The sequence below is a fragment of the Myiozetetes cayanensis genome, unplaced genomic scaffold, assembly GCF_022539395.1.
Source record: "Myiozetetes cayanensis isolate MyiCay16 unplaced genomic scaffold, myiCay2020 scf5-8, whole genome shotgun sequence".
Taxonomy (NCBI): domain Eukaryota; kingdom Metazoa; phylum Chordata; class Aves; order Passeriformes; family Tyrannidae; genus Myiozetetes; species Myiozetetes cayanensis.
In genome coordinates, this window is record NW_026087742.1 from 112563005 (window position 1) to 112587049 (window position 24045).

The window sequence follows — 24045 nt, forward strand, 5'->3', positions numbered from 1 at the left end:
ACCCTGTAAGTGGTGAGAGACCCCGACCTACATCAAAGTGAAGTGCTGAGGGGTTTACATCAGGGTTCAATGAAACAGGAGGCAGGAGAGCTCCCAGGTTGCTTCTCAGATGGGAAGCAACAGCTGCACCCCAGGGGTAAGTACAGTGCCACATCCCAGAAGGTGTTGGTCCCGGTAATCCATATTGGAAAAATATATTTTTAAGGTGATAAGATCTGTGTGACTGAGCTGACAATGGTTCTACCAGCCCCACTGGCTATCCAGCTGCTGACCTCCCAAAAAACTTCTGCAAATGTTGTCCAGTTTCAGCAAAATTTGAGACAACACAGATGCCTCTGAAGAGAGGCCCAAAAGTCTCAAGAGGTCACTGTAGCACGATAGAAATCAGAGACTTTTCATGCTGCTTGTACTAAGGGAAAGCTCAACTATTACTCAGATTATGCCATTTACATATGTAATCAAACTGGACCAAGCGTTGACAGCACTCGCCACCCTCTCTTCCTGCAGGTAGAAGAGGCTCCAAATTACATGAAAAAATAAGAACAGCAGATTCCTTCAGAAGGCACAGTTGTAAAAACAGAGATTTTATTTGTAAAGCATTTTTTAGAAAATATTAAATATATTTGGCATGAACAATCCCAGGATTCCTGCTGTACATGGTCTTTATTTAACATTATTTACAAGGACACCAGAAAAGTTTAATGACAATAAGAATTTGCTATTCAAAGTAGATCCCTCAAAACAGAATGGAAACAGTAGTTACATAGGCAAGAGCATTCTTTTGTGTTTTCAACACAGCTCACTGGAAAACTTGTATTTGTTGACAGAATACATTGTGGAGTGACTACTCAGTGAATATAGCGCCAGAGATAGCTATATTTGGAACTCACATAAAATAAATTAACAACACACTGACTTTCCATCAGTGAGGTGGAGCAGAAGGAGAGCCAAGCTGGCACTACATGGAAGGAAAGGGAGAGTAAAGCATGCCAAACCCTGTTTCACCGGTCCCTGCAAATGAAAATAACATTTCCAGACAGGAACATGAACCACCAGCACAACTTCATTCGTGAAGACACCTTAAAGTGCTCACACAGTCTTGCCTTCTCCACCAGCACAGCCCATTGGCCTCACACAGCAACGCTGCTGCCAAGCCAAGGATGGAGGAGCAAGGCTGGAGGGGACTTCCCTCACCAGGGTGATGATACAGCCTGAACTAGTCAGCCTTTCTGCAGTGAGGCAGCACATGAGATGGCTTCACCCATCTGCTTACCAGGGTCCTCCTCAGGGTTCTCCAGGGAGCTGAACTGTTGCCCAGGAAAGGAGGTATAAAAAAAAGCTGAGCCCAGAGGAGAGCAGAGCTGCTCGGGCACCACCACTCTGCTGAGATCCTTTGTCTGCTGAGGTCCCACCGTGTGCTACAGTTGTAGGCACCTCCTTATTCTAACCTGTGCCAACTAACCAGAACATAATCCCCAAAAATGAAGGGCCTGAAGGGTTCAGGAGGTGTCAGCCAGGGCCTCGACATCACGGGATATTCAGTGCCTCAACAGGAGTGCCCAGCACAGGCATATTGACAAAATACACAGACACAGGGAGAATTGGTTTGAAATGAAACACATAAATCCTACTGAAAATATGCACAGCAGTATACTGCCCTTTGTTGTTTGTTCAGCACATTCCTAGCAGGAAAAACTACACCATAGGATAAACAGACTGTGACTTCACCAGGACTGCAGCTATGAGTGGTGAAGACAGGTAAAGGCCATTTTTTTATTGCTCTTTTAATTGCTCTAAAGCTCCAGTGTCACGGGAGCCTTCAGGTTGCTTCCACTGGACTCCACCTTGAGATTATCAAGAGTAAGGCAAAATTGCACTATTATGACACAACCCTTGACCAACCAACCATATTTGCCAGGCAAAAATAGATGAATAAAATCTTTCAGCTCAAATTAACCTATTCTCTCTCTTCTCCTTTCTAGTAGCATGTTTTGGCTATGCTGTGAAACCACACCTGTATTTAGCACGATTTATGTTTGTCACAGAAAGGCAGCTGCTTCTTCATAGCCCAACAGTTAAAGAAACTTTGAATTCAGAAGCCTCAAGATTGATTTGCTGATCCATCAGAGACTTTCATAGCAAGTCCATATAACCCAGATGCATCCCATTTGTCTTCAAACTCCCAACCAACCTGCATGAGGTAGGACACTAATTACCCTGGGCTTGTTCTGCAGCCACTGGAGAGAAAGAGGCATCTTCATATGGTGATAAAAACCTCAGGGGAGGTGAATCACCCTTGGCTAAGTGCATAAAGCCCAACTCTGGGCTCAGCTGAGCATTCAGGTAACCTGCCACAGGTACCAAGCTCAGTCACTCTGCTTGCTGAACCATCTAAATACAAGAAAGTATTGAGTAGTTTGGATCCTTTCTCTCTAGAAAATCCATGTTAGGAGTCATTGTAATACCTCTAAGGGACAGGCTGAGCACAGGTTTCTCTGCTCCTCACTCTACCCCTATGGGGAAAATTCATCACTCCATACCTTTAAAAGGATGATTGACTGGAGGTTGTTAGGAGCTCAGGAATTTGGGGATGGACATTGGGAAGGAGCAGGTAGAATTAAATTAACATAAACAATTGACATAGAATTTTAAGACAAATATCTTAATTTTCTGCCTTATTGCAAAGATGTAAATGAAACATTGTGCATCCTATAAGTGCTTTTAGACAAAGTTTCCCATGAGTCCCGTGGTTCAACGAAGTATTTGCCCCACCTTTTCCTCATACAGATGCAAAATATTATTGCCAGAAGAATCAGCAGTAATGCAACTCCAAGTAAAACTCCGAGGACAATCACTGCCACTCTCCAGCCATAAATGTTGTCAGTTGGTGACTGAACAGACAGAGCTGAAATTTAAAACACATTTTAGAAATGTTAGCTAGGAACAGTAAAAAGTGGGTGTAAAAAAGCTTGGAGCCCTATGTGACAGCTGTGTTTTACTGTTTGGCAGCTTTGAAACTTCTGAATAGTATCAATAATGTTTTTTGTATGTAGTACAGATTTGCTAGCTAGAAAATTTTATGGTCCACTACACAACAAGTCTCCTCATCCCTGTCTCCATTAAAAGCCAATCTTTCAGGATCAGCATGGAGGGTACAAATGTGATACACACCGCAGCGAAAAGCTCACCTAACCCTCCTTCATGTGAAGAGAACCCATCCCTCAAGTCTAGAACTGGATATGTGCAGTGACACTTTAAAGCAGATCCATAATCTACACAATATCTGGACTATGTGTTCTGTGAATGTTTAAAAAGATTATCTGAGATACTTCGATCTGTTAAAAGAAAGAAGCAAATTTATCAGCTTTTGTGAAGAGAAGGAGATCTGACCCTTTAATCCCCACACCATCACAGAGAAGCTGTTTCAACATCACTTACTTTGTACAGCCAGTTCAGTTTCGTCCCCAAACTTGCGCTTTAATATTTGGCTCAGGTGGGTCTGTATAACATTCGCATCTACGAGCTCTTGTTTTGGCAGCAGAGAGATAAAATCAGCAACCACACTCCCGGGTCTGAACCCAAGCACGGTGATGTCAAAGCGTTCATCCTTCAGTTCGAGGCGCATTTCTCTGACAACCTGTGCAAATTGAAAGGGATATTGATTCCATGTGCCACTCAACTGAGGCAGAGCAGGAATGCACACATCCTACACGTGCCAGGATATTAATTTTGTTTCAGGATAATTGCTTTGGAATAACAAATAAATAAAAAAAAACTTACTGAAGGAGGATTCTGGAAAAATTCATGGCCTGTATTTGAAAATATGAAATCTATGTTTGACTTCCCAAGCACCAACCTGTTTAGGTTTCTATCAATGAATAATGCATTGAAACCAGTTGTCCTCCTCCACAAACCCATGTGAGATCCCAACAGCACAAAATTTGGAATCTACCAAGTGCACCTAATTTCTAAAGTTACCTCCAGTGTCCCTCCCCCAACGTTTTTAACACGTTCAACTAAACTTCAGGCATGGTCCTGCACACACTACCAGCACAGAATGTAGATGTGAGAGGTACAAAGCATATTTTTTATCAAAATCATGATATTACGGAATAACTATGCAAAGAGAGACAAGGGTGTGATTTGCCTCTCAGTCATTTTGACACAAACCAAGTGTAATCCCATTACACCAAGCAAAATCAAATCAATTGCACTGATGTCTCTGAAAGTACAGCCTTGCCCAGTGCTTCCTTGTGGCTATAGAGAGAGAACAAGCAGTCCCCTCTGTTAAGTAAGACTGGTTGAAATGTTTCTGTCAGGACTGATCTTTACAGAAAATCAGGTGTTTGGTTCAGCCCAGTGAGAGAAGTTATCTTCTCGCTGTGGATAAATATGGTATTTTACCTGAAAAGTCTGAAAGATTACTACTTTTCACAGATGGTAACAAACCTTTCTCTGAGTCACTGCTCAGTTATCTACCTCCATCTTTCTCTGTGGGATAAACCCCCACCCCAAACCACTCGTTGCATTAAGTTCTTTGGCCAGAAACTCTGAGAATGCTTTTCTTTCCCTCACCACGATGAGCAGCCTAGATAGGAAACGTGACCTATGCAGGCGAAAAAGTGTAAAATTTCAAGAAAAACTGTGACTCTGGAGCACCATGGAATTTAAAATAAAGAGTTTAACATTCAAACTGTAAAAAATAAAATAAATTCAACACAGAAATCGACTGTGATTCCAGTCATGTTAGAACAGCCTCCCTTTGATTTTGCCTTTTTTCAAAGAAAAGCTGACACGTGGCACAAGGGGAAAGCTTATTAAAAGCCTGAAAAGGGATTCCTGTTGCATTCAGTCGTGCTGGAGGAAGCCTTTTAAATCCACTTTTAAATTTTCTACCCGTGAAAGGGAGAATGCTAGCAGTCATAAGACAAGGTTACCCTTGAGTTGGCGTGGTGAGAACAAATTAACTACCGCTTATGAAATCTGTGGAGATTCTTAGCTAAAGGGTATGATCATCACACTAAAAATAATCTTCTGTGGTAGTTATTTAAAGCAGTCTACCCCAATCTTACAGTAGTTTTACCTCTCCAACAGGCTTACATACATCAGGATTCCTGAGAGGTGTTTAAATTGTTAGTCCTTTTCTTTAACATAATGCCAAAGGCAGATGAGTAGCAGGCTGCTGCTTCTGCCTGTCAGCTTTACCAGCTCTAAGGTGACACTTTTTCTCCTCATTTCCCCCTTGATATGGACCCTTTGGTACCTCCTCCAGTCCTGCAGCCACCACCATGAAACAAATTGCCAATGATCTGGACTCACAGTAGATGCTTGTAAAGGTCCCATCTTTCCAAGTATGTGTTGAAATGTTATTTTTGAGTACTGTTCTCTTTTTCCCATCTCCACAGGCATAGATTTAGTAAGATGGGAGAAAATAGACAGAGCAGGAAGTTCCTTGCACTTATAAAAATGGAATTTTAAAGTGCCTTTCACTAAATAACTTTAATTTGAGGATGACTTAGGGAACATACCCCTCCTTACTGGACAACAAGCTGTCTGTCCTTGACAGTCCTTGTGCTTCCTGTACAGTTTTGTCAAGGAGGGATTATCTTTTTCACACTTTACAGTCTTGATTTAACAATGAATTTAGGAGACTGAGGCTGCTCATAGCAAACCTTTTCTTAGTTCATTCATGTTGACAGAGAAGATTGATCAACTTACGTCTGTTTTGATACTCTCAGCCAATGCTTTGTATTCTTCACTATCAGAGTTATAAAGTGTATTGTTAAATGTCTGGTTTTTTAACAAAACTCTGCAGGCAAATGCTTGGTTATCTGGGGAAAAAGAAAAAAAAAGAAACAATCAGGTGAATCCCAGGATGTCCCTCCACAATTGCTCTTTGGACTTCATTATCTCATATGTTTATAATACTAATTGATAAACCCAGAAACAAATCGAATAATAAGAAAGTGTATCATGTGTGTCTAATGCACTGGCTTTGGAACCTTCAGAGCTGAATTTCTTCAGGTCTGTCAGCCATCACAATCCTCACAACTTGTTCCTCAATCCTGTATTATTCAGGGTGCATCCCACTCCCTAATTCAACAGCCACTCTCCCATTGATTTCAGCAGAAGCAACATCAGTCTGCTGGATTCTGCAAGGCACAGAGTGTGTTTAAATCCTCCTTGTGTAGGTGGATGAGCCCCAAGCCAAAAGAAGAAAGCTTTACATAGAAAAGTCCAGGATAAAAATAGAGCTGGAAGCTGACACTGAAGTTTGATGAAAGCGGGTTCTTTACCAAAGAAGTGTGAAGTTCAGATTCCGTGTGACTTAACATAATAAAGCAGATGGCAAAATACTCATGAAAGATACTATATTGTGCAATAATACCCTGTAGTTATGAATAAATAAATGTTAAAATTCCATAAACTTACCAGAGCATAAAATGCCTTTTAAGTCAGAACAAGGAGTATTTTCTGGTAAACAGAACTCAGTTCGGTTGAAACAGGAAACAGGATCTGGGAAATAAGTTTAAAAATCAAGATAATCGCTTCTGTGCGGGTGTGATTGTTGCCAATAAGAAAATTATGGAACAGGTGAAAGTGTTTTATCATGGCCAAGGAATCACCTAAGCAGCAGTTCCTTTGGCCCAGTGAGAACTTGCAACTGCAAATTATGAAAATGGAGCATATCAAAAGAGAGGCAGGTGGTGGGTGGGCAGGTGGTATTTGAGAGCTTTACTGAAATAACATTGAGAACTCTGATTTCTTATGAGAGCTAAAGATACAGGTTGTACTGTTAATGTGCTTGTACAACTCAGGTAAACTAGATAGAGTTTTCAGCAGTAAAAGCCAACTGGAATTTAATCTGGAAAGAGTACGGATCATGGAGTCTCAAAACTTCAGAATGCTTGTCTGGACTGGCTGATCTGAATTAAACAGCAGTAAGGGGTGGCACAACAGGTTTTATGTGGTTAACTCATTGGGTATAGCTCCAGTTCTCCTCACAGAATTGAACACAATCTTTAACTTCACATGCAATACCAATGACTTGGTCTTTACTGAACTTTTCTAATAGGGCAGATGGATCCAGATTCCAAAAGGAAAAAATTTTTAATTTTTTTTTCAGTAGGGAAACTAATAAATGAAAGCCAGTGGACTGAAGTATTGAAAGATTCCAATGGAAATTATGATGACAATTCCTTGGCTCTGTGGTCCTAAAGACTGAGATAGAGGGTAAGCCCATTAGAAGGAACCCCACAGTTAACTACCAGAAAGGTTTTGAGAATAATCAGACAATGCACTAGAGAACTGAAAAAAGGGTTACAACAAGGTCAGTTATATGTCAGACATCAAGAAATGCTGGAGGAATGTAACAATTGCCAAAAGTCAAGTTAGGTCTTTCAAGGGGTATTAAAAGAAATTGTGAACATTTTCTCAGCCACTGGGAAAATATGATAAAGTGCAGTACAGTTTTATCAAACCTGGATCATGCTGAAATAACTTGGTAGCTTCCTTTCATGGACTGACTTTTAAATCTCTTCCAGTGATTGAAAAGCAATATTATACAGTGCCAACTGGTAATTTTTTCAGTGGAAAAAGATTTGTTTAAAGGAGTTGGCTGAAGGGGAGATGGCAGTGGGGAGCTTTACAAGGAGAAACCTTGATTTAGAGGGATATTGTGTCTTGTGTTCCTTGAGAATCAGTTTTAGTACAGAGACACAATTAGACTGTCTGTCTTAATGTCTGTATCCTATGGAGAATTAAAAAGACAACTATGATAATTAAGGACTGTCTGCATTCACAAAAGCACATATAACCTGAACTTCACATTACCAGAATATTTTCTGTTAAATTTGCAGCCAAAATATCCTGACTTCTGTACAGAATTTTCTGTCTCAACAACACAGCGTGGTCAGAAATTTTACAGAGCCAGCACTTGCTCTCGCAAACTGCTGTTTAATCAAAGCAGTCCTCTGAGTCAAATAAATAAAGAGGACTTACAGGAATAAGAGTCTATGAGATCAAATCCAGAGGACACTGTAACATGATATTGTGTGTGTATTTTGATTAAAAGGAGGTTATGAGTTGACTGAGGAAGTACCTGTTCGGACGGTAACTGACGCCCAGTAATTCTCAGCACAGGATGACACTCCCACAGATATGGTGTACACATGGGCAGGAAGTAGATGTTTAAACGCAGCTTTTGTCTCTTTTGTAGTAGTTTTGTTTATCTCCTGCTTTCCATCCGTGAGGGAGATGTTGTAGAGGCTGCCTGTGCCGCCACCGGTCCAGCTGAGCTGTATTTCTTCCCCAGTCACGTTCTGGATTTCGATGGACACTGGCACTGCAAAGTGAAAAAGTTTCATGCAGCTGAGAGTGGTTCATCTCCCTTCTATACTTCTACACATTTAATATTGAAGAAAAAAAACACCACAGTTAAACCAATGTAAATTTTTGTGAGTTTTCTTGGAGCTGATTTCGGCTTTTCACCTCGCTCTCCCACAAGAGTAGAAATAAACTCTTCACTCTGTAGGTGTCAATCATGCATTAATATACTTTGTTTGATGGCTCCAAAACACTAATGGGTAACATTCTACTTGCTTCTAGTCTTTCTAGAGGTAAGGTGTGGTAAATGGTCAGAATTGTACAGTGTTGGTTTAGGATGGTGAAGAAATGATGAGGCTGGATGGGAAAAATATGAGTTTTCTGGTGTGGACTGCTATTTGACTCATGCTGATATTACTGGTATACTGATATACTGCTGGATTACTAAAATGCCACCAGATTCAGAGCAGTAGGAAGGCATTTAATACAGATGCTTCATGATAAGATTGAGAAAAACCACCTTTGACAGTGGTTTATTACTGCAGGCAGGCACCCAGGGGTCAGGAGAGCTTTACTGAGGAGAAGAAACTTGATTGATATATGTATAACTATGTATTTTCAGTGGTTCTATCAGGCTTCCCTTTCTGAAGTTGTATCCTGGGATTTTACCTCACAGCTGATATAACTGATGAACAAGAATATTGGATCTGATGGGATAATTTTTATTCTACTATTTGATATCAAATATTTACTTACTGCAAGGTGGTGATGGAAATGTGGTAGTGAAAATGGAATTAGATGTTGATCCTGTAAATCCAGTTGTATTGGTTTCTGGAGGGACTGGACTTGTCTGTTGTGTAACTCCAGTTGTATTAGTTTCTGGAGGGACTGGACTTGTCTGTTGTGTAACTCCAGTTGTATTGGTTTCTGGAGGGACTGAAGTTGTCTGTTCTGTAATTCCACTTGTATTAGTTTCTGGAGGGATTGAAGTTGTCTGTTGTGTAACTCCAGTTGTATTGGTTTCTGGAGGGACTGGACTTGTCTGTTGTGTAACTCCAGTTGTATTGGTTTCTGGAGGGACTGGAGTTGTCTGTTCTGTAATTCCAGTTGTATTAGTTCCCAGAGGGACTGAAGTTGTCTGTTCTGTAACTCCACTTGTATTGGTTTCTGGAGGGACTGAAGTTGTCTGTTCTGTAATTCCACTTGTATTGGTTTCTGGAGGGACTGAAGTTGTCTGTTCTGTAATTCCAGTTGTATTGGTTTCTGGAGGGACTGAAGTTGTCTGTTGTGTAACTCCACTTGTATTGGTTTCTGGAGGGACTGAAGTTGTCTGTTCTGTAATTCCAGTTGTGTTGGTTTCTGGAGGGACTGAAGTTGTCTGTTGTGTAACTCCAGCTGTATTGGTTTCTGGAGGGACTGGAGTTGTCTGTTCTGTAAAATAGAAATTTGGAGGCAGTGAGTAGAATTTATTATAAAGTTTACCAGGGTCATGCTATTTAATTACATAAACAACTTTCAAAAAACAGGCACAGAAAATATGCTTCTGTTTTTTCCTAAATAGTCAAGGGGGGTATCCATTCTCACATAAAATCCAATCCACAAAAGGCCATTGAGAGTAAATATAATGAACTATTACCTAGGGGGTCAAGGAAGGGAAAAGACCTTATATGCAATTTTTTTAAGGTTTGGTTTTGGTTTGAGGTTGGGTTTTTTCTAATTTATATAAAGTGCTTATGTGAAGGCAGATCCTGCTGACAAACTCTCCCTGGAACTTGGGGACTGTTATCTGTGAATCCTTCCTTGCACTGACAGGAATAAGTGGCTCCTTCAGCAGTGCAGGTGGCATTTTGGGAACAGTCATTTAAGTTCGGTTGGCAGCTATTCCTTGCTACAGTGAAGTTGAACAAAATAGAAAAAGAAGAATGTTTTAATTAGCATTGGAAAAAGTGATAGATAAGCTAAATACTATTTACTTTTCCCCACCCAGATCTCATTTCACTGGATGTTACCATCAATGAAATATACACTGCTGATTGAATTCACAGTAAAGTTTTTAATTTGGCAGGAGGACAAGTAAAGCTTTAGATCTTCGCCCAATGCAAAATTTTCAGGCTGACTTTAAGTGTCTGAAAGTTTGGCCTCCTTTTGCCTGTTGATGTCCAGGTAGGTGCTCAGTGAAAAAGGGCTTCATTTTAAGGCCATGAATGTGCCAGTTTGCCAACAGAAAAGGAAAAGATTCCTAAGGAAATACCTGTCTGAACAGTCAAGGAGGTGCTGACATTCTTAGAGCAAGATGAAACACCCACGGATATTTGGTATTGATGACCAGAAAGCAGATTTTTAAATGCAATACTTGTTCCATTTAGGATTTTCTTCTCCATCTCTCCTGAATTTCCCCATAGAATCACCGTGTAAGGACTGTCTCCTGTGCCACCTTGAGGCTTCCAGCTGAACTGTATCATTGTACTGGTCACGTTCTCCAGCTGGATGGACAGAGTGATAGGAGCTAAAAAGCAGAAAGGAAATCCCATGTGAAACATGTAGTTACAGTCTGTGTGTCTTTAAGGAATAAAGTACTAATGTGAAACTGATTGCCTAAGGAGAAATTTAAGTTTCTGTAATGTTTTTATAAAGATATAAACATAGAATCATATCACAGAATCGCAGAATGCATTGGAAGGGACCTTAAAAATCACCTAGTTCCAACACCCTTGTCGTGGGCAGGGACAGCTTCCACTAGACCAGGCTGCTCAGGGCCCCATCCAGCCTGGCCTTGAACACTTGCAGGGATGAGGCAGCCACAGCTTCTCTGGGCAACCTATGCCAGGGTCTCACCACCCTCACAGGGAAGAATTTCTTCCCATTGTTTACTCTAACCCTACCTTCGTTCATTTTAAAGCCTTTCTCCTTTGTCCTGTCACTACACGCCCTTGTACAAAGTCCCTCTTGTAGGTCCCCTTTAGATGCTGGAAGGGGCTCAAAGGTGTCCCCAGAGCCTTCTCCAGACTGAACCACCTCAGCTCTCTCAGCCTATCTCCATAACAGAGGTCTTCCAGACTGCTGATCATCTTGGTGCCTCCTCTGGATGAGCTCCAACAGCTCCATGTCCTTCCTGTGCTGGGGACCCCAGAGCTGGAGGCAGCTCTGCAGGTGTGGTCTCACCAGAGCAGGGGGGCAGAATCCCCTCCCTTGCCTTGCTGCCCACACTGGTTTTGATGCAGCCCAGGACACATCTGGCTCTCTGGGCTGCCAGCACACGTGGCTGGGCTATGTTGAGCTTAAACAACATGTCCACCAACACCCCCAAGCAGGGCTGTTCTCAATCCATTCCTACCTAGCTGGTATTTGTGCTTAGGATTGTTCCAGCCCATGTGCAGGACCTTTCACTTGGCCTTGCTGCACTTCATGAGGTTCACATAAGGCCCAGTTCTGAAGCCTGTCCAGGTCCCTCTGGATGACATCCCTTCCCTCCAGCATGTTGACTGCACCTCAGAGTTTGGTGCCATCAGCAAATTTGCTGATGGTGCCCTTGACCCCACTGTCCTTGTCACTCACAAAGATGTTAAACCATGCTGGTCCCAATATAGACCCCTGAGGACACCACTCATCACTGGTCTACCCTGGCATCGAGACTTTGTGAAAAAACAAGTTATACCTTATCACATGTGCAAGTGCATATCTCCTGTTGAATTCCATGAAAGCACTAAGACTCCAAATCAGGGAAGGATTAACCCATTAGATTTGTAGAACTAGAATACTGTTATGCACTGAAAATGAAGATCATGCCACCAATTTTTTTTTTTTTTTTTTTTTGGTGTAGAATACAAAAAGACTGCATTCTCCTCTTTTCTATCTTTGCTTTTTCATCCATTAAAAATGATGAAAGATTCATTACTGCATATTCTTTGAAGTCGGCAGATAGTCCTTTGGCAAAAAACTAAAGATACACCAGAAAAGAATTAGTGTTGAAACAAACAGGAACTGAGTTAGCACAAATAAATTCAACTGAATTCTCTCAGTGAAGGAACTGCCTCTAGTATATCATAAAAGAGAATTTCAAAACTCAAATAAAAACTCAAATAAAAACCACTAAAACTGTTCACTAACATAACTTGAGCTATGCAGCATAACGACACAACATTTTACATCAGTGACACAACACACTGCCTAAACACAAGGTGTGCCATTTCAAAAATAACTGCAGACAGGAGCTGCAACCTTTGAGAAAAGCACGTAGACACAGGGATTCATACTCCTGGCTTAAATTCCCAGCTTAAAAAAGACAATTGTGAAAAGCTCGAATTCCAACCAAAAATAGCAAAAATAAAATTACACTCAATTCTTCCAAAAATAGAGAAAACTATATTTACTATCGTGTTAAAATACTCACAGCAAGTTCCAGTAGCAGAAGGATTAGCAGATGTGGATATGTTAAGGTTCGGCGTGGATGGGGTCGCCAAGGATGTATCAGGGAGGGAATGAGAGGTCTCAGCACTGGGATCATTTGTCGTTCTGCTCCCCTGGTTCACAGTGGGACTTTCCCCTTCTCCAGGATGGGTTGTGGCACTGTTATCTATGGAGGCCGTGGTTGTGGAAGGCAAGGGGCTCCCCATGGAAGATGGAGTGGTCTCTGCCTCCACCGTGGTCTGCCCCTGTGTGAGGGGTGTGGAGGTGTGTCGAGCTGCCGGTGTCTCCCTGCTATCACCCGGGGTGGATGAAAGGCTGGCCTCGGTGGTGTCTGAGGCAGGAGAGGGGCTGGAGGCAGAAGCCACTGGGTTGGTGCTGGGTGTGCTGGGAGTTGGGCTGTGTGTCACCACCTCAGCCATCACAGCATCCTGACTGAACCCCTGTAACACCAGCAGTGGAGGAGACAGGGGAGAACGTGGGTGCCGTGGGTGGGTGGGATGTGGTGGCCGAGCGCTCCTCAGTGGTGCTGCTGGAGCTGTGTTGTTGCAGGGTGGGAGTTATGCCTCCAGACCCTGCGGGAGAGGAGGAGGAATGGCTGGTCACTGCCAAGCTGGGCCCCAGAGAAAGGGAGGAGGCAGTGCCACTCTCTGCGCCCATGGATGTGGCAGTGGTGTCAGACCCTGTTGTGGGGATGGATGGGCTCATCGCAGCACTCCCAGCAGACACCCAGAGAGAGCTCCCTTCCCAAATGGGTGTTGTAGTCTCTGTCCTTCCTCCTCCACCACTAACTGTCCCCATCGTGGAGGGGGACACCGGGGATGTGGCTGGGAGGGAATGGGCTGTCTCAACACTGAGCTTAGTCATTGTTTCCCTCCCCTGGTTCACCGTGGGACTTTCCCCTTTGCCAGGAGGAGTCGTGGCACTCGTAGCTACAGAGGCCATGGCTGTGGGAGGCAAGGGGCTCCCCATGGAAGATGGAGTGGTCCCTGGCTCCACCGTGGCCTGCCCCTGTGTGAGGGGTGTGGAGGTGTGTTGAGCTGCCGGTGTCTCCGTGCTGCCGCCCAGGGTGGACAAAAGGCTGGCCTTGGTGGTGGTATCTGTGTCAGGAGAGGTGCCAGAGGTGAACACCACTGTCCTGCGGGTAGTTGGTCTGCGTGTCGTGGGCTCTGCTGTCACAGCAGCCAACTGAACGCTCGTAACGCCAGAAGTGGAGGACACGAGTGTTGTGGACGGGCGGGCTGTGGTGGCCAAGTGCTCCTCAGTGGCGCTGCTGGTGCTGCTTCGCTGTGGACTGGGAGTTGTGGAGCCATCAGGAGAGGACAAGGAGTGGCTAGTCCCTGTCGAGCTGGGCCTGAGGGGCAGGGAGGAAGCAGTGCCGCTCCCTGGGCTCGTGCTGGTGGCTATGCTGCCATGTCCTGTTGTAGGGGTGGCTGGGCTCACCACATCACTCCTGGCGGGTGTCCCCAGTGAGCTCCCTTCCCCATTTGGCCTCGTGGACTCAGTCTCCGTCCTCCCTTCTCCACCCACCATCCTCATCGTGGAGGGGGAAAGAAAGGGTGTGTCCAGGAGGGAAGGGGCTGTCGTGGCGTTGGGCTCAGCCATGGTGACATTGGCGTCTTGTGCAGCCGGGCCAGTTGTCCTGTCTGGGTCTGTGCTCACAGAGCCATTTACAGGGATCTGAGCAGTGGCAGTCGTTAGGTTTGTTCCCTCTGTCACTGCGGTCTTGGTACCTGTCACATTTTAAAAATGTGGATTATGGATATTTGCCCTCTACTCCTTTAATAGTCTACCAAGTGTAATTTCGTTCCTGCGTAACAAGTTCACTTATCTTTCTCATCTTCATTGTTATTCCTTTCCCTCCCCATTTCTAGTTTCATACTTTATTTGCTCTTTCTTAACTACCATGGAATTTCTATGTTATTTCCTTTTCCATTTGCATACACTTAAGGAGCTCTTTACCTTACTGGTTTCCTGGTAATACTTTTTTTCTGCATAAATTTAGAGATTTATATAACCCTTGTATACGCTTTGCTGTTTCTAGTCTACACATTTTTTCAATTTTTTTATGCTCTTCTCTTCCTGTAAATATTATTTCATTTACAATTAGGACAGGGTTTAGTGGAGGACCTGGCAGTGTTAAGTTTAAGTTTAGACTTGATGATCTTAAAGATCTTCTTCAACCTAAATCATTTGATCATCCTATGATTTCTCTAAACTAAATTTTCTAGAGAATTGACAAGGAATATTAAAAATGAATGGAATGCCTTTTTCAGCATAATTTTCTCCTTAGCTGTTTAGGCATATTTGATTATTTCCATTTTTTTTTTTAATTTTGCAAGGCATTTATGCCTTTTTTATTTACTGGCTGTCAGGCAGGAGAGAATGATTTTTCTGTTGATATCCTAAATCATAATAATCCTGGGAAAAAATCATTGCCTTCCTGTGTTTACCTGTATCTCTAACTATAAATAAATCATAACTTCTTTAGTTTGCAAGTTTTAAAGATGACATTTCTAACTCTCACAATATTTCTTTAAAGGGAAAATCAAATCCTTTTTCTGTTGTGATTAGATAGTCAAGCCAATTTTGGCTCATTTCATTTACTTGATGAAGTAATTTAACCTTGATTTTGAGGAGTGGCTTTGTTCCTGCTAAGAACACAGGCAGAGGTCTTCTGTTTCATGTAATTTTTAATCCTTAGCAACACCTAGTTATTATCTTGGGGCTTTGGCTTTGGCTGCAGGAAACTTAAAGGATTCTCAGAGAAGTTGTACTGGAGTAGCTCAAATTCTTAAGAACCACATTAATTAACTTCTTTTGACTCTACCTACCTGTAAAATTACCGTGGGTGGGGTTTTTTCATATTGTTTGGTATATACATAAAAACTTGCAATGTAACAATACATATTTTGCAAAATTCCTCCTACAGACTGGTATCTTTTCTGCATCCAAATACTGCTGGAATTTTAAGACCCTTGTGCTTGTATCGCTCTGGATGTTAACAGCAAGTACTGATCACTCAAAAAACTTGTGTTCATCTGCATTGAATGACATGAAACAAGAGAGTACGGATAAAATAATGCAGCCTCTGAATTTCTAGATGTTGTTTCAAAAAACTCTTACCGTGCAGTAAAAACACAGCACAATTAATACAATCTAGTCCACGCTTTTATTATGAGTCTTTTCCTGAAGAGTCTTTCAGAGGAGGAAAAATTCGCAAAATATATCGTTTGGTGGTCTCATAACTAAGCTTAAGGTTAAAAAAGGCATAAAATTTGGTCAGACACTGCATGTTTCATCTTTTAGGTGAGTTTTCTGAATACTTTGCTCTCCTCCTTTGAACTACTTACAGCTTTATATCCCTACTAAAATACCTTATGAAATACTAAATTCACATTAAGCTAAATTGAAAACAAAAAACTATAAATATTGCATGCTATTGCATTTTATATTTGTTTTTAGCCATGCACACCCCCCACACTGATTATCATTTCAAATGTATCTCAAGGACATCCTCCAAACACGTAGCAGTGGCAAATAATCAAACATATTTTAACTTACAGAGAAAAAGGGAGAAGATGAAAAGCCAAAGGTAATTCCAAGCTCCCATGTTGAGCTTCCACCTCCTTGCAGTGCTCTCCCCACGCGTGGAACTGGCCTTTTGGCGGGAAGACCTCGTTAATTTAAACACGGGCGAGGCTGCAAGAGCTCCATCTCAGCCTCTGCAAATCCCTCCTCACGCAGGTGGGATCGCAGCCAATGTAATCAAATGCTCACCTGCTCCACCGTAAATTCCACAGCTTTCTGCCGAGGCATGGTTGCTTTTCTTTAATGGAGCAAATTCTAAACGCCATCCAAAAGTGAGCCAAAGGGAAAGACGGGCAGGGTTCAGTGGGCAGTGCCTCAGATGTTCGACATCCGAGCATATTCAATCAGTAAACTATTTTAACAACCTTGGGGCTGTGCAATGCGTGACTGAGATACAGAACTGAGGAGCCTTGGGTCTGAAAGTCTTGCACTAATCAGATTTTTTTCATAGAATCGTAGAATCAACCAGGTTGGAAGAGACCTCCGAGGTCATCAAGTCCAACCCTTGATCCAACACTGCCGGGGTTACTAGACTCCATATTTTACTGTATTTTTAATTATTTAGGAGCAAATGTTTAAGTATTCAGTTCTAACTTGTGTTTTTATCGTATTCAAATAACAAAATGCCAGAAATGCACCGAACAGATACCAGCCATTGTTTCTCCAATGCTGGAAAGAGGCTGGAGATGGTGTAAATCTCTGTTGCTTCACTTCTTTGAACCAGGTGGAAAATACTGAATGACCCAGGCCTCTCACTCTTAGCTGAGTTTATGCCCTTTTTGTTTAGTAGGTAAGCTCCTGCTAGCTCTAAGCAGTTGCTACAAAGAGGCACTTCTGGTTGTCTCCTTTGGGTCACAAATTTAATCCAGTAATGCCAAACCTGCCTCTGCATGCCTGGGGGCCATGAACGACCTAAACGGTTACATTGTGTCATCATTTTAATGTCCTTGCTGCCTGAGGTTTATACTGATAAAAGCCTTCATTAAACAATTTTCGGTGAGATTTGTTTTCCAGCCACAGTGTGCAAGGAATGCTGTCTGGAGTGGAGCAGGATGGGGTGGAGTGGAGATGAGCAGAGTAAGGCCTGAAGAAGGAAGACCATTATCTACTTGATCATTTTTTTTCCCCCAAGTTTTTCATAGATATACCAAGACTTGTCATATCTACAGCTACATAAATCCTGGGTTTTGCTTCAGTAGTTGTTTTCTAAAGTTGGTTTCCTTTTCGTTTTACTTTGTCAGCAAAGTAAAACGAAGAACAATAGTCTTGCAATTAACTTACAGGTATTATTGTTCTCTGGTGTGAGGCAGCAGTTTCAGCTTTTTACCTTGTTTGACGTATAAAAACCTGACTCAGATCTCTTCTCAGCAATCATTTGCTTACGCCTTTGACTGGAATTCTTAAAGAATAAATATGAGCTATTTCCTCTTGCATAAAGAATTGGAGATGGCATTTTTCCCTTTACTTGGGAGGCCAGTGTCTTCAGACCTCTCTCTCTTGGACTGCCATAAACTGAACTCCAGTCTCTGACTCAGATTTGGGCTCTTGGGGTGGTGTCATTCCACACACAAGGGTAGTGTTGAAACCTAAGCTCCTTCCCTGATCTCTGCAGGTCCTACTCACCTGTGAACAACCTGTGAGCGTCAAGGCTCTTGCAAACTAGAGCCTTCAGTGCCTATCATGGAAAGGGTGGGATATTCCACTCCCTGTCTTTCTTAACCAGGATCATCTGCTATGAAATGCCATAGAAAATTGGCTGCAAAGTCTATGAAGTCAAATTTTTAATTGCCTTAGAAGAAAAACCACTGGTTTTCAGTGTATAGTTCAGATTTAGTATTATAAGCCCACTTTTACCAAATGGCTTATAACTTCAAAAACAAAACAAAACAAAACAAAACAACAAAACAAAAAAACCACCACAAAACAAAAACAAACAAAAAACAAAACAAAACAAAAACAAAAAAACAAAACAAAACCCCAAACTCTTCTTTTTTCAGGGGAATAGGTACAGTAGGGTGGCTGGTTGTTTTATTACAGCCTGTTGCCAGAGGTTCTGATAAGCTTCTCTGTTAGGCAGCCTTGACAGTTTCTCTTTTTTCACCTTGAAAATTTATGCCCCAAACCCAAACTAACTTCTAAATCAGCTGGTCATACACTTTACTGTAAAAGTTGCTTTCTGGTAAATGCAGAACAAGTTTTGCCACATGCCTTAAAGATAAGAGACTTCCCAGTATGAAACTGGTGACCCTTCTCAAATATTTTAAGTGCCTTGTAATTCATCTTACCAACCTATAAACTCAAGATTTAAATGATCTCCTACTTCTTACATTCATTTTTCAAAGCTGCTGAGGAAACTCGGGTTTCACCTAGAGTTAGAGGGTGAAGGATACACAAGGAAATAATGAGATTGAAGTGACTTACAGTTCACTTGATAAAACATTGGCATTCCTTTGGAATGCTCAAAGACTCTAGACTTTACATTGGAAAAAAAAAGCTTTAAGATGCTAATTTTCATCTACTTAACATTACATTGTTAAAAATCTGTGTTTACCAAGGCCTTAGGTCCTCAGAAAACAAAGATTAATCTAAAAGAAATACAGAGAGCAGCTGAATTGGCCAAGACAGTGTCTTTTATTAAGTCAAAGAATATAATGGGGAGAAATAAATGGGAGAAAACCAAACTCTTGTGGGCTTCTGAGCCCCACAGCCAACTTGAAGCAGAAACAGCAAATATTGGGGAGGAAGTGGTAGTGGCAGGTAAAAGACAAACAACTCATCCTGAGGTACTCAGTTTTCTAATTTTCCCTCCTGCCAGCCATCACCAAACACTTCCAGACTCTCACTTGCCCATTTATAAGTCAAAGAGGGAATTTCTTGGGGAAATCACGGTGTGGAGGTAGGGGATAATACTAATTTTAACATCTTTTATCATGGTGTAGTACCAGCCTTACACATCCAAGAACTTCCAATAACATATCAGTACTGTCAGTGAGGATGTGTATTGGTCTGGGGGTGTTGGGAGTGAAAGAACTAGGGTTTTTTTAGGTAGGAACTGTACTTTCTGTGTGTTAAAGAATGTCTGAGAGTTCATGTAACTGTCCTTGTCAAAAATCTTAGAATAACACACAAGGAGATCTGCAACAAACCTGTTCCCATACAGCAATGCCTGTAAATTAAACAGCCTTAGTTAGAAGCAGAATGTACCTGCACTGTCACAAAGTGTGGCCACAATATTGGTTTCAGACATTCAAACCCTCCTGGCTTCTACAGTCACTCAAGATTATTATTATTTTTATTGTTGTTATTACTGTTATCCTTTTAATACCAGCTGTGGGTCAGTGACATTTCACATGACATTTCCAGCTGCATTATTCAGCGGAAATCACTGGGTTTGTTTCAATGTTAGCCTATTATATATTAACTCAGGACTGTCTCTTAGGTTTTTACTTCGTGTTTGCTTTCTCATTAATCATGAGTCATGAGATTCTTCCTTGTTCAAAACTACTTCCAGAAGAGCTACCTTCAATTTTGTAATTTTAGTGTCAGATAGAATGCTTTTTTTTCCCAACCACTCTCCTGTTCTCAACTGATTCATGCATTTCTACATTGGAGTGATTTCAAACAGCACAGATATGATAAGTCCCAGAAGTCCCAAGACACTCAAAATGTTTGGCTTCAAATGTACACTCAAAACTTCCTGGTCAGGAGGCTTTAAAGTGTTCCAGAGTAAAAAAATAATATGGCTGAGGAGGATTAAAATTTAATCAGATATGAGGAAATCATACAGTACCAGCACGAGGTATTCAAGGGGGACAAGGTGTCTTGGCCAGAGACCTAAACAGCACCTGTTCCAACAGGGTCCCTGCTCCCACATCATCCACACTGAAGACCTGGTTAAAACAAGATGCAAATTCCCCCCTTGCCTCTTTACATTTGGTACTAAAACAATCTGAGGGAGGTGTTAGAGTGTTCCTGTCCCTCACACCAATAGGAAAACCCTGTACAGGGGGCATTTCATGGGATATGGGAACCACGTGGCTCTCCCAGTAGAGATATCTGAGATACAGACATCTCAGACACAACTCTGAGAAGCTACTTGCTTTTTAGCACACCACGTGAGCTGAGCTGGGAGACCTCTTCTCCACAGAGACAGACTGGGGAATATTTATTTACTCACAGCATGATTAGAGATAAAAAAATTCCTAACTGGCAGGCCTTGAACAATCCAGCTGATGAGAAAGAAGTAAATTTTTCCCTTGTGCCACACAGGACACAAGGGAAAGAGGTACCTCTATCTACCTTCTAGATTTGGGGAATTTGAAGTTCATGCTGAGAGACTTTTTGAGTATTATAATGACTGGAAATTTTGGACAGAGAAACTAGGAATGCTGAAGCCCCATGTTTCTATGGGAGCTCGAGGCTTAAAAAACCCCAGGTGTCATCAAACAAGAAGTTCCAGGCGTGAAAAATATGTTTCCTAGAGACTATTGCTGCTTACAATTGGCAAAGTACAGTTCCTTTTGTGGAGGACTAATGAGGTATGGTGCTGGGCTGCAAAGGTAAGGAGTGTGCTCTATCTATCTCTGATGAAATTAAACCCACATTTTCCTTCCCAGTCTTGCATTGGATTATCCTGGAAAGAACAAATGGAAGAGGAATCAAGTGCAAAATACTAGTACAATAGCAAACAGGTAAAGACTCAGAGATGGAGCTGAAATCAAAATCACAACACTCCCCCAACACACAAAATCACAAAATCAAAAGGGCACCATCATTAGAGAATGTTTCTACCTCCCCCCATAGCACTGCAGAGAGAGATAACCTGAAATTAGACCAACCAAGGTGGCTCTAGAACAAGAATCAGAAAAATCCTAATAGTCTTGATCTATACTAATGACACTATGCTGCTTCTCTGACTTCATTAAAGACTTTTCTTTACTTTCTTCTGTGCTGTGCATGTGCATCAATTTGATTATAGCTGTATCAGGCAATAAAGCTTTGTAGTCCCCACAAATCTGGACAGGAAAATGAAGATAAAAATACTCCAGAAAAGAAATGCCAGTTTTTCACAAAGCAGCATCACTGACACAACATCTGCTTCAGGAACACAAGAAAATAGCCCATTGGCAAAGAACAAATAGCAATGTTGATCATAAACCACAGGTGGAAATAAAGAAATTAGCTGTGGGTTCCAGGGTAGAATTCAAGACAGCACTGAGACAGGGATTATTACCAACAGTAACAGTATAACTTCAGTACATGGGCCAGGCATCCAAAACTAAAATAGTGACTCCTGTTTTGGAGGCTTCCTGCATGGGATCTGAGGCCTTTCTCACAAACTAAGAGAAATATGATGGTGCACAGAGATCAGGCTTCTGCCAGTGTGGCTGCTGAGGGAGCTGACCAAATTGGTTGATCTATCAAAAAGCCCTTTTCAACAACTTCTCTTCTCTCTTGAAGGATCCATTTTAGTATCATCTGCCAGCTGAACCAACTGTCCATGGGGCCACAGAATCAGGGAATCTGAAACAACTGCTGGGCACAATGTGGGTACAGAGGAGGGTGGGGAGGCTCCTCTTGGCAGCTTCCAGGTACTGGGTTGGCAGGGCTCTCATGTCCTGTTGCAGTTCAGTGTCTCCCATGAAACAAATCCTCATGCAAAACCAGCAACTGTACAGCAACATTTTTTTGCCACCAACACAGTCAAAAACCAGAACTCTCATGCTCTCCACCTACCCTTGTGATCGAATATTTTATTTCACCTACTATATATTGGAATAAAGAACTCGTTCAATAAGCACCTTTTTGCTACAGATTGTGTTTCAGGATGTTTTTAAGAAGGGTATTTTATAAATCACTATCTCCTCTTCCCAGCCTTAGTAGAGGTCAGCCATACAATTTTGAAAAACTAACAGTAGGTGTGAGAGCCACAGGAACCACTGTGTTGTTCCAAGACTTTGAACTTTTAACTTATCTGACTCAGGACTCAAAATGTCACCACTCTTCAAAGAGCTCCTGAAACAAAGTGTTCTGGGGAAAAAAAAAAAAAATCGGTCTGAGGGAAACTTTTAGTTGCATTAAGGCTGAACAGTCTGGTTTTGACTCTTATCCGAGTCTGAACACTGATTTCCCCACTGTATTAAATGGCAATGTTTCCTAAAATACAAAATTATAAGGGCAAAATAAAACCTATTTGACAGTTTTTTGAAAAAAAGTGTTGTGATAACTTCTCCATGGTAACTGCATTGAAGAAAGTCTACTTCTCAGGGAGATTTTCTTTCCAAGTAAAAGGTTTGGGGTTTTTTTTCAACAGTTTTGTCCTCTCAGGAAAAAAAAAGAAATAAAGACCTTTCAATGGAGCAATTTTTTGCCAGGGACTCCTCTGAGTGGATCGTTTTCTTTTACATAATTTAGGTAGTGGCTATGCAAGAAAAACTCTCTCCATCTTAAGGTTTTTCATACCTCCACCCTTTTCACTGTAATGCATTAGTTCTACTACAACACAATGCAGTAAATAGCACCACAGCCAGGATCAGGATTCCAGCCTTCCACTACCTTTTTCCTGTGTTTAGCTTCACGTGGCTGCACAAAAGGCACAAGGCTGAGGTTTAAAAAAAAAAAATAAAAAATCTGTTTGTCTAGGAATGGGAAGTGAAAAAGAAGAGGAGGTGCCAAAAGATCACCATCAACACAAATATCACTAAACAGAGGCTGTGAACTTCTCCTGCACCCCAAGGCCAGAGACAACAACTGGCTCAAAATTACACTGCTTAGAGTTCATCCCTCAAAAGCAGGTTTGTCTTGGAGAGAACCAGGAAGTGAACTTAGAGTTAAGCACTGTGAAAGATCAGAGGTTTAGTGAATAAACTTTTTCCATGGCTCGCTGTTTTTTGTTTTTTTAGAAGCATAGATGTCACTGCTGAGAATGTGTTACCTCTTTTTGTTCAGAGAAGACATTTGTGGAAGCTTTTCTGTGATTTTTGCAGGGAAAGGCTCCAATCATACATTTTCCATGATCTCACTGACATGTGCAAGATCTAGAAGGTTCAGCACCAGAATTAGAAGTGAGACCATCATGAATAAAACATCCCCACGCGAAGGATTTGTGGGAATCTCTTTAGGATGAGGACCAAATGCTGAACATTAATTACTTTCTGTGCTAAATAAGCAATTTCCTTCCAAGAATTCGCTCTGTTACCTTTGGCTTAACCAACTGTGTGAGACAGCTAAATATTCCCTGTTTGAACACACTTGGAATTCAGCTGAGTTCTTGTAGTCTGAGTTGGATCCCCCTGCACAAATAGCACAAGGAAAATGGAGCTGCTCCCTGCTAAACACTCAGGCAGAGTGACTGACACTAGATTTCTCACTACTCCAGTCTGTAGAGGAACACACAGGCTGTTAGTTTAAGTTTTCTTTCCCTAGTTTAATTTTTCTTTCACAGAGAATTATTACTTTGGCTCACTTGCAACAAGGCAGCTACAGCCTGTTTTTCTAGACAGGTACCCCTTATACAGAATCATCCCAGGGAAAAACTGGGATTTACCCTTAAATACTTAAATATCCTTAAATCCTGGTATTTATCCTTAAATAGAGTAATTACATGAAGGCATAGATGGGTAAATGACGACAGAATGAACACCTTCAAAGCAATGAGCATATATATTAAAATGAGATAATAGGTGATTCATATAATTATACAAATATAAATATTAAATCCACGGG

General features: G+C 41.7%; 1 protein-coding gene across 5 annotated transcripts; it reads right to left on the bottom strand.

Moving 5' to 3' along the window:
• Nucleotides 1-1253: 1253 nt before the first annotated feature.
• Nucleotides 1254-13644, bottom strand: LOC126648981 (mucin-2-like). 5 transcript variants are annotated; one of them, XM_050332747.1, is made up of 8 exons: nucleotides 12716-13644; nucleotides 10577-10831; nucleotides 9082-9516; nucleotides 8102-8344; nucleotides 6433-6516; nucleotides 5719-5831; nucleotides 3439-3637; nucleotides 1254-2905 (listed from the first exon to the last, which is right to left on the bottom strand). In XM_050332747.1, the coding sequence occupies exons 1-8, from the start codon at nucleotides 13149-13151 to the stop codon at nucleotides 2676-2678; spliced, it is 1995 nt and encodes a 664-aa protein (XP_050188704.1). In that variant the 5' UTR covers nucleotides 13152-13644; the 3' UTR covers nucleotides 1254-2675. The 5 variants fall into 5 exon arrangements, with proteins under 5 accessions (XP_050188704.1, XP_050188703.1, XP_050188705.1 ...); XM_050332746.1 differs by having other exon boundaries at nucleotides 9082-9564; XM_050332748.1 differs by having other exon boundaries at nucleotides 9082-9420; nucleotides 12716-13642.
• Between the last annotated feature and the right edge of the window lie 10401 nt (nucleotides 13645-24045).